The sequence below is a fragment of the Nanorana parkeri genome, unplaced genomic scaffold (assembly GCF_000935625.1).
Source record: "Nanorana parkeri isolate BGI_ZX_2015 unplaced genomic scaffold, ASM93562v1 scaffold353, whole genome shotgun sequence".
In the NCBI taxonomy this organism is placed as follows: Eukaryota; Metazoa; Chordata; class Amphibia; order Anura; family Dicroglossidae; genus Nanorana; species Nanorana parkeri.
The window spans coordinates 381961-393159 of record NW_017306621.1 but is presented as its reverse complement, the minus strand read 5'-3'; the positions used below and the strand labels follow the sequence as shown (position 1 = coordinate 393159).

Genomic DNA, 11199 nt, shown 5'->3' with positions numbered 1-11199 from the left:
CCTTCACAACATTTCTGTTGGCTTGTTTCAGTGCTGGGGGTGGGCAGTGATGGTAGCCGCTGTTCTAATAGAGCATTTTCTAGTTCTATAATACTTCATTTGCCTTCCCAGCAGCCCTATAAATCATATTCTGTGCTCTGCAGAGAGCCTGGCTTTATCTCTGAACAGCACCTGAACAAGCGCAGCTATTAGCTGTGGAGCGTGAAGACGTGTTGGAAGATTGCAAAGCACAAGTGTGGAAACTGGGTCACACAGCCAGTGGATTAGAAGCATACACTGTGCTCATGTCATTTAATGCAGAATAGAAACATTCTGCTCCACTGTTATCAGCGCTATATGCTCTAGCACTGGAACCGTATTTCAGAGCTGCTGCATAGTCTTTCCTTCTAAAATCTTACTATTTCTTTGAAGCCAAAAATGTCAATGTATTTACTTGTTGCTGCTCTAGTTAGTTTAGAAACATGGCGTTACTTGGCTATTTCGAAAATGCCAAAACTTTGTAGTGTATACTTTGCTTGGTCAGTGAAGTGTCTCCAGCCAGTTTTCTTAGTTTGGGATTGAGTGGAGAAAGGTTAGAACTTTTTATATAAATTGCTTTGTGTCCCCGTTGGAGGGCTGTTCTGTCTCCATGATGACCATCTGCAGCACAGGTAGCAAGGTGGTCCTCGATACTGGAATGCACAGCAATAGAAAACCTGACACACTGGAACCATTTTTCAGTCTAGATTAAACTGAAGGAAACGGCTTTGGCTAAAGCACGACTTTTAATAAGATTTTATTTTTTTTCTGCAACTTCATGTCCATCTATTTAAATCCCCCATCATGATCATTTAATTCACACACAATTCTGCAGTGGCAAGCTGCCATTAAACTTGGCAGTCACACAAAATACCAGACAGGTGTGAATGTCATCAAGAAAAGCTGCCTATTGTAGGACATGGGGTAATATATTTTATTCATTATAGGTATTTACAGAGTAGTTTACATATTGTATGTTCATATCTGTCCCTGTCCTCCTAGGAGCTTACATTTTAAGGTCCCTACATAGCATGCACATACTAGGGCCAATTTAGACAGCAGCCAATTAACCTTCCAGCATGTCTATGGTGTGTGGGAGACAACCGACGCAAGCACAGGGAGAACATGCAAACTGTATGCTAAAAAGCAGGAGTGCTGCCCACCTATTAATACTTCTATATTTAACTATTCTTCCAATTGGGAATGTGACATTCTGTAACTGTTTCCAAAAGTTACCTTCAATTTGGTGCATTTATTTTTTTACAATAACTTCCTGTCACTTAATTAAATGTAAAGGACATTGCAATCAGAATCTTCTCATGCTGAAACAGAAGACCTTGTGAAATGTTAAAATTCACTTCAACAGCAGCAGCGAATAGAATAGGGAGTAACAAATTCTGAGATGTGAGAACAGTTTCTTTAACCCAGGTTGTAGAAACATTGGGCTAGACTGATTAGCCTGTCTGAGCATAATATGGTCTGTTGGCTAACCATTCACTACAGTTTTAGGCATTTTCATCCAGATTTGGGGACACAAAAACAAACTGACAAAGGTTACCTTCCACAATCAGTAGTTTTCATGAATGAAAGCTCATTAAGAGTCTGCATTAATGGCAGCTTTCACGTTTTGGTATACTTATTTTGACAAATGTAAACCTATCTGTGCATAAGAGCAAACTCACCCCATTCCAAAACCAGCTCCCATTAAAATGACTACAAATCCCCTATTAATCTTCACTAATTGCCCTTGACAATTAGTCAATATTGGCAATCAATCTTGAACAGGAGCTGTAAATCTTTGAACCATGGATGACACTATGCTAGACGTTGCTATGTTCATATTGACTTGCGTTGTTTAGCCTAGAATTACTCCAGACAGCAGCATCACTTCCATTCAGATTGTCCCAGCCATGTATCAAAAGAATTGTGCAATTGTAAATAACAGCTTTCCCTGTCTCTTCCAGATGTTACGCTGCCCCGGCTTAAGGCCTTCATTCCTCAGCTTCTTTCCCGGCTGCATGTTGAAGCTCTTCTCCATGGGAATATCCAGAAAAAGGTTAGTTATGTGCTCTGTATAGGCTTGTGCTCAGTGCACAAGTCCTTATGGAACCTGTGGAGGTAATGTCTCAAAAGTAAGTTTTTGAAAGAAGAGAAAAGCAACAAAGCGCCACCTCCTTGTGTGAAATCCTTTTTTAAATTTGAATAATAAAAACGGTTATAAATACTCACAATTATAAAATTTCAGTCATGCTTGTCAATAAGAGACCACAAGATCAGTGTCTAAGGAATGTTCCGCTCCGACTGCGTATAAAAAGCTGCCTCCGGTCACATCACCATGCCACCAGCTGGTTTTAGGCTGGATTTACGCGTTTCGGGGACATACCCCCTTCCTCAGAATCGGGTGATGCTGAGGCAGCTTTGTATACGCAGTTGGAGCGGAACATTCTTGTGGTCTCTTTATTGACAAGCGTGACTGAAATTTTATAATTGTGAGTATTTATAACCGTTTTTATTATTCAAATAAAAAAAGATTTCACACAAGGAGGTGGCGTTTTGTTGCTTTTGTCTTCTATATATCTGATGATGAGAACCCCAGAGTCTCTGACGAGCAGCCTCTCCAAAAGCTGTGGATATTTACAAGAAAGACTACTCCTGGAGTATTGTGTGATGGTAATCATTAGCGCCAAGAGTTAAATCAAGTTTTTTAAAGTTTTCTTTAATAGCGACTCGCCTTTCTAACATGCCGAAAATGAGAAAAATCAAGTAGAGGAGCTCCAGGATTTTAAAAAATACAATTACTGGGGCTCCCCCTACACTGCAAAGGTTAACATTTTGATCTAGGTTTTGGCAAAATACTTGTTGATCCTGCCAACAATTCAAAGCTGTCCTGTTCACTCTGCAGTCTTATCCCAAACAATGATAAAGGCCCTGCTTAGTCCTTTGTTGGCAACAGAACCACTCGCACGTTGTCATCAAGGAGAGGGCCAGTGTTCTGTAGTTCTAATGCACTTCCTGTCCTATTGTGACAAGGCTGCTACTTCATACAGCACATGGAGTGCCTTCACATTAGGACAGGAAGTGTCGATGACAGGATTACCAGGTGAAAAAAAGGGGGACTATACTCCCCTCTCCAAAGATGAGATACCCGACAGCTTTGTCTGTGTCCCTAGGGCACACTGCTGTTTCTAGTAAATCTTTACTGACTAACTGAAGCGGCACATATGGGTTTACCATCTTCCTTACCATGAAACGAGGGAAGGGTTGACCAAATTGCACAGCGATTTTCCAACCCACTCCAAGTTTAAAAATCTCTTGAGTGATGAGCAGCGCTTCTTATCCGTGACACCAATAAAGTGATCATCCTCTGTCAAACATTGCTTTGGGATTAAGTCCTCAATAGCCAGCCTTAGACCTGTGCATGTAGAGAACTGATCATGTTAACACTACTCTAGGTGAAGTTAATTTTCTAGCATGTATGTATGTATGTATGTATGTATGATCCTGTTTCCCCGAAAATAAGACCTAGCACTATTTTTGGGAATTGCTAAAATATAAGACCTACCCCGAAAATAAGACCTAGTTGTGACCACTCCCAGGGCCGGTGCGAACAGTCACACAAGGGGGAATGCTTCCTCTACAGCGCCGCCTCCTGTCACAGGCGGAGTGATACCAAATGCTCTCTGCCTGTGAGGAATCTATAGTGAGAGTGCGCTTCGCTCATCCTGGCCAGCGATTGGTTCCAAAATTGCTCTTGGAAACGTACGGCACCCCTGATTGCCCTGATCACCCTATTCTTAGACATTTTGGATTATTTCATTTGGATTTGCATTAACTTTGGATTGTTGTACATTAAAAAAAATAAAATAAGACCTACCCCCGAAAATAAGACCTAGTGTGGTTATATATATATATTTATATTTTTTTTTCCGCAGGCGGCGCTGTCAATTATGCAAATGGTGGAAGACCCACTGATTGAGCATGCTCACACGAAACCTCTTCTTCCAAGCCAGCTGGTCAGATATAGAGAAGTGCAGCTCCCTGATAGTAAGACTCCTATCTGCTTGACATCTGTAGCCTGTTGTCTGCTGCTGCAGTATCTGTGACACATGGGTTTCCTATCATTTACAGAGGGATGGTTCGTATATCAACAGCGGAATGAAGTGCACAACAATTGCGGCATTGAGATCTATTACCAGACCAACATGCAGAGCACGTCCGAGAACATGTTTCTGGAGCTGTTCTGTCAGATTATTGCAGAGCCCTTCTTCAACACGCTGCGCACAAAGGAGCAGCTAGGTGAGGAGTATGTAGTGAAGGGCTGGAATGTGAGCAAATGTATGCTAAGCCACACATATACTGGGAAAATGACAGTCTCATTCAGTGTCCAAAACACTCAGCTTTGCAGATTTCCCAAGAACTGCTTCATTGACCAACTATATAGCTGTCCAATAGGCCAGTCCAGTACCAACACAGACAGTTATCCTTAGATGTCAGGAGGCTGAATCACCTATAGCTTTTTATATCTCCAGGCAAATTTGATGGTGACATCTGCACTTTCCTATTACCACCCACCTGCACTAGCAACAACCATGAGGTTCCATTCCCCCTGTAGGATTTTTCACTTTGCTATTTCAGTTGCACCATCTACCTCTTTAGGTTATGAAATCCACCCAACTATCCCCTAATGCATGTTGTCTAACTGTTTTGTAATGTATCTAGACTGTAAAAATTTGCCTACTTAAGTTGATCAATAACTGCAATTGTGACCTTTTTTATAGACTGAACTTTATATTCTGTACTTTTTTGAAGGTTACATTGTGTTCAGTGGCCCTCGCAGGGCAAATGGTATTCAAGGCCTTAGATTTATCATACAGTCTGAGAAGCCGCCTCACTACTTGGAAAGCCGAGTGGAGGCCTTCCTGAAGACGATGGAGAAATCTCTGGAGGAGATGTCTGATGAGGCCTTCCAAAAACATGTCCAGGCTCTGGCTTTGCGACGTTTGGACAAGCCAAAGAAACTCTCGGCTGAGTGCGCAAAGTACTGGGGGGAGATAATTTCTCAGCAGTATCACTTTGACAGAGGTGAGGCAACACTGCAGGGGTGAATCTGCATCATGTATGGTGGGCATAATGCTAGAGAATCACATAATCCTTACACCATTCATATCCAGAGCGTCGGCCATCTTGGGAAGAATGCTGCTGTGAGAACAGTGGGCTACTGTGACCACTAGCACTCCAAGTTGTGTCCTAATGTTACTTGACCAAGTAGATGCATTTCAGTGTGCTGGTAATGTCCCAGATCCTCAACACTTAATATAACCCTGAATTGAGTCAAACTCCGGGGGAAAAGGACACAAAACACTAGGTGTGTAAATTTCTCATTCGAAAGCTGTAGGTTGTTTGTGGAGGGCCAATGAAAAGCATAAATGCTGACTCCTACAAATAATGCTCAGCCTCCAGGCGCTGCAGGGACTGGGGATGCATCTTGAGCAGTGAAGTGCTCCAATCGCATCCCCGCCCCTGCTAGCTACTTGCCCATTCACAAAATGCCTTGTATTTTTCTCAGACTAGACATTCTGTGATTGGGGTTGGAAAGGAGGGGACAGGGATGGGACAATTTTTCCTTCTCCAATCACAATCTTAAACACAAATTAACACTTCAGCACCAAATAAGGCATGTATGTACTTCTGAAGTGTCTGCTGTGGAACCATTCAGTTCGGTGTTGAGGGATAACATTGCCAAAAGCAACTGACCTGTCCCACTGGGCATTTTAGAATACAATGTTTTGGGAACTATTGAGAGCCACAAACATCACCAGGCAGAAATGCGGGTACTGTTGAGAGCCCCAAATGTTGCCAGGCAGAAGAAAAGTGTGGGGGGTGGTATTATGAATTTTGAAAAATCATTATTTTTGATCTAAAGGCATTTGATATCACTGCTGCTTTATGTATTGTTGGGACATTCTTCCTTCTGTAGAAAAATAAACTAGCGCTTTTATATTCCAAAGATCTAATTGATGCTTTGTATCCTACACTCGCCCTGTGCAAAGCTGTTTCTATTTCTGATTGTGTTTCTTTGTAGACAATGTTGAAGTGGCATATCTGAAAACCCTGACCAAGGATGACATCATGAACTTTTACAAGGTATTGTGAGTTCTTCTTGTGCCTGGTGTATTGATTCCACTGGAAAAAATATCTCTGTGGTCTCATCACTTATTCAGCAGAGCAGTCCGGAACGGGCTGTGTTGTGCAGATCTTTTCCCAGCTGATGAACGTGCAATAGATGGGTCTTGTTAAATATTCCATCCAACGTACTCAGTGGTTGCAGCTGTTTCAAGGGTGATACTTGTGAAGATGCAACAAATCAATATTACGTAAGCTTATGAGCAACTGGGGATCATACAGGGCAAAAAAGGTCCCAAATATAGTAGTTATACCTTTTTTAGCCCCTCAATTATTTGTGCTTTTCCCCATTCACCCTTTAGCTTTCTGTTCTATTCAGAATGCCTTAGGGCCCATGCACATTTTTGCGGTGCCTTTTAACACTCATGGAAGCCCTCAGGCCCATTGAAAATTATGAACCAGTTACCGCTCTTCTGCCACATCTTTTAGGCTGTCTAACTCCAGTGCAGGGTTAGGGTTCCTCTTCTCCCACACACAAAGTAATAATTGCACAATCCTGCACACCGCACAAGTCCTCTTTAAACTTTGTTATCAAACATACAACTGCAACATGCAGCTCCATAAAACCAGGACAGTAACACAAACACATTTCAGCCGGAAAGGCTTTAATTATAGCTTACTGCCTAGTAAACTTTGATTTACCAAGTTCATTAAGCCCCCACCGGAGTATTAACAACACATCCATATATGTTCTAATATAAACCACATATATTAAAACAGTTACACCAACTTCTGATTAGATAATGTCGGGACAGTCCACATAAAATAACTTTATCATGTTACATGGTTTAATAAGCATGGACTGTCCTCTTGACAATATTCCAATAGCATATACTGATGTACCTTACGTAACAAACATCTACGAAAGTTAAAACCACAGTACTTGAAGTAGTTATATAGGACTTTGAAATATAATATTTATTATCATACAGGATTTATATGGCGCCAAACTTTGTGCAGCGCTTTACAATATAAGGAAGACATTAGCATTTCAATTCAAGAAAATTGAACACAAAAACTGTAAAGTCTCTAACTCAGTGGTCTGCAACACACACTGTCTGCTTTTCCTGTATATATTGTATTGTGGAGCTGGAATATATGATGATCATCAGATTATAGGAGAGCTTGCACCCTGGTTTCATTATTTTGTCATGGTCAGTGAAGTCGTGTGTCATGTCAGATGCATGGATACCTGTGTGCAGCTTATGGCCAGAGAAAATGAAACACTTGCATCATAAGACTAGCAGGTTAGGATGTCTGAATCTGGATTTTCCATCAATGCCAAGATGAAATCAGCGGCACAACATAGGAAGATTGTGCACTTTACCTAAGCAAAACGCCAATCTTGTTTTTATTGCCATGTGTGACTGGGCGATGTAGGCTATGCTGTTACAATGTCATTTGCTTTCAGTGAGCCCACTTACTGTACCACTCTTCAGATAATTGCACTTTCATATTCATATTTCTGCTAGTAAAGCACTGGCTTGTGTATCATGATCATTTCCTTGTCGACGTAATATTTCTGGACAGGTCACTGACAGCCAAGAGATGCGTCACGTTTTGAGAGCTTAGTAATGGGAGTTCTATATTTACGCTCTATTCTTTGTCCTTTTTAAAATGCTGGTTAGCAGCATTCTGGAACCGCTGTGAGATTTGTTTCCTGGCAACCTGATTTGCATTGGACTCGTGCTGGGGAATTAATTTTGTGACTAATCTTTAGCTACCAGCAAAATAAGTTCTTTGTCGCCGCCATACAAAAAAAGTTCAAGGTCACAGAGTTGGGGGGGGGGTAAAACTTTTACGTTGCTTTAGTACTACTGGGGCAATACTTTGGTAATGAGATAACGTTTAGGTTGTGCTGGTAATGCATGCTTTAATTACGCTGAAGTCATAGACTTTGGCAATCCTTTATTATAAGCAGAGTCTGATTAGAGGTCTTTTGCAGGGCTTGCTGGCACTGGAAGCTCCAAGAAGACATAAAGTTTCTGTACATGTGCTCGCCAGAGAGATGGATTCATGTAAGTGCCTCTTTCTAGACTGTTGTACGCTGCTTCATGATTAAACTATGCTTGTGGCAAGGTGGAGGTTGGCTTTATGTGGGCAAATGTGACTGATGGGTAGGAAGAGATTTGCTTATCTTGTGAGTTACTCTTTGATCATCCAGAACTAACCATAAACTTGCTCGCCTCACTCAGCAGTACAGTGCTACACATACATGGCAATGGGTCTGTACTGGTCACCAGCCAATCCATTAGCGTCTGTGTTAAACGCACAGTAACTTGCGAGCTGCAAAATCTGCATGCAAGCCCATACCTGTGCCATCTTTAAAGGGACCCTATCAAATCGCATAAAGAAAAAAAAAATTAAGATGAATTTCCCTGCAAAAGAAAAGCTATTATACTCCTCTCCGGGGGCCTGTGTGTTTGGTCCCTTCTCTCCATTCCAGTAGGTTCAGTCTTTGTTACTCTTTAGTCAACACTTCTGAGATTGCCGAATGCCTGTATCCTCCTTTGTGCACTGTGCCTCCATCCGATGACATTTACATCATTACAGGATTCAGTGAATAGAACCACATATGACCCTCTCAGAAGTGTTGAATACTGAAGACTCTGAGGCTGCAGCTCTGGAATGAAGTGATGGTAGAAGGCTTAAGCCATAATGGAGTATGATGGCTCTTATGTTGCAGAGAACTTTATCTGCATTTGTTTTTTAGCTGATGGGGTTTCTATAACAGGGATGGGTTTGATTTTAAATATGGGAGTTGCCACTGCTGGACTTGATACCAGGGCTGTGGTAGAGATCCTTGCTTCATTGCTTAGTGAGACACTAACTGCAAGCAAGTCCATGTCCCTTAACCTGATCTGCACATGCTTTTTTCATGTGTGTCCCACTAAGTAGTAAAGGAAGAGGACCGGCCCGCAGCACACGTCTACGAAAACAATTTAGCAAAGGGTTCTTTCACCTTGTGTTTGCTTTCCAGCCATAGTAGAGATTTGAGTCTTGTGTGGGCTCTGTATCACATGCTGGTTTGGCTTATTTTTCCACTTCTAGCATTCCCTGAAACAAACACATTCTGGGGAAATGTGGGGAATTTCTTGGGTCGTTTTTCTGGGGGCCAATGGGTGGTGGGTTTTTTTCACAGTACTTTTATAACTATCAATGTATCAACATGCTAACTTGCTTTTATTTCATTATGCCCAGGCCCTGTTGTTGGGGAGTTTCCAAGTCAAAATGATGTCAACCTTGCAACTGCACCAGCCCTTCCTCAGGTAATACACAGGACTGCCTTAAAGCCCAATTGCACTTTTCTTCAAAATAGCCCCAGCAAAACTTCTACGTCCCCCTTAAGGCTGCAGCTGAACCCACTAATCTGTTGCAGCCTTTGGACAGGATAAGAGTTGTATGCTGGGGCTGAGTGACCTTTTAAAATGGGAAATTAAGACATTCAACACCGTTTTTATGCAGCCTGATGTTTCTTGAAGTTCTTGTGCATTGTTTTAAAGTAGCCCATGTGGTTTGAGTGGACAAGAAAAGTATGTATAGTGTTTTGTTTTTTGCAGCACACTATAACACACAGTAGTTTATCATGTGATATGCTGCAACACACATGCATCAAAGCTGGGTTGCCTTAGTGCGTTAGGGGCCATTCTAAATGGCACTGCAATGTACCACATCATAAAAGTGGATTTGGTGTTTAGGCTCTGGTCCAAAGATCTCCAATGCATAATAGTCTATTGTATATCCTTTTGGGAAATTTCCCCACTGTGGTTGAGGCTTTGGGGCTTCTCTTCTCTACCATTCATACTTGCCCCCTTAGTAACATGCCAAACTGTGTGCCTGGAAGGTCTTTTACCTAATGCTATAAATATTTTCCCTATTATGGAAGCCTTCTGGAATGACATTACAAATATAATTCTAGACAAAGTGGGATTCATAGCACACCCCTCTCCTCATATCCAGAGTATGTTTATGCCAATGTTGAACACCCACTGCATTCTGATGAGATGACTGGCAAGGTACCTTTGAAAGCAATTCTCAGAGCAAAGCTCAATAAATATTCTATGCAGGTTATCTGCTTGTGTGAACAGAAATTAACATGGTTGACGGGATTGGAAAATTGGTTTTATATGCTGTGTACAAGACTCTCTCATAACAAATATGCAATTCTTTGTTTGCATTCAGCCTGAAGTCATCAGCAACATGCCAGAATTCAAGAGGAGTCTACCTCTGTTCCCTCTCGTTAAGCCACATGTCAACCTAATGGCTGCAAAATTATGATCCTCGAAAGAACAGCAAGATTCTAAAACCGACTGACGCATCTGTTCCCCAGTGGGGTTAGAAAATGAGTGAAAATTGTGATGAATATAGTAGGATTTTGTGAACAGACCTTCAATAGAAACAAATACAAATTCTAGCGATGATCTCTTATAACTTAAATTTTTCATTGTGGCATGTCTAAAACCAGCCGGAATCTGAATTGCATCTGTCCTATTAAGAAACGTAGCAATTTTTTTGTTTTTGTTTTTTGGTGTGCATATGTAAACTATTGACATGCAGTGGCTAGGGAAGGAGTCTTCTAATTAGGGCATATCAGGGGTAACTTTTATCTGATGTCCCCCTCTGATGAAATGAATTAAAGCTTAGTAATGATATATGGATTTGTTCCTGATGTAGCAGTTTCATTGGGTTGTGATTTAAAGGCCAAGTTCCAATTTCTCTACTTGCTGGGTAATCTGGTGTAGATTCGGCGACCTGATGAGGGCTGGTTGAAGCAAGGCTCAGATGGGAACTCTGGAGTAGCCAAGAGCTATAAGAAGCCAGAGGGTTAATGAGCTTGGCATCTATCGAAATTCCGCTTGTCATATTGGGGAGGACTTAACCTTGAAATTGCCATGGAAGACAGATTTTGGTACTCCAGCACTACCGAGTTTTCCTTTGCATAATGACACTGTAGGGGTTGAAAAGGAGACTGGCCACCTGCAGACGTTTTGTATTGCT

At 41.6% G+C, this 11199-nt stretch overlaps 1 protein-coding gene across 2 annotated transcripts in view; it reads left to right on the top strand.

Moving 5' to 3' along the window:
* Positions 1-10657, top strand: part of IDE (insulin degrading enzyme) — a 55805-nt gene extending 45148 nt beyond the window's left edge. For both annotated transcript variants that reach the window (XM_018558702.1, XM_018558701.1), the window contains exons 17-24: positions 1983-2074; positions 3951-4062; positions 4147-4314; positions 4828-5100; positions 6101-6162; positions 8147-8219; positions 9403-9470; positions 10384-10657. In XM_018558702.1, coding sequence (XP_018414204.1) covers positions 1983-2074; positions 3951-4062; positions 4147-4314; positions 4828-5100; positions 6101-6162; positions 8147-8219; positions 9403-9470; positions 10384-10479 — 944 coding nt within the window. In that variant the 3' untranslated portion in view covers positions 10480-10657. The remainder of the gene's footprint in view (positions 1-1982; positions 2075-3950; positions 4063-4146; positions 4315-4827; positions 5101-6100; positions 6163-8146; positions 8220-9402; positions 9471-10383) is intronic.
* The last annotated feature ends 542 nt before the right edge of the window (positions 10658-11199 follow it).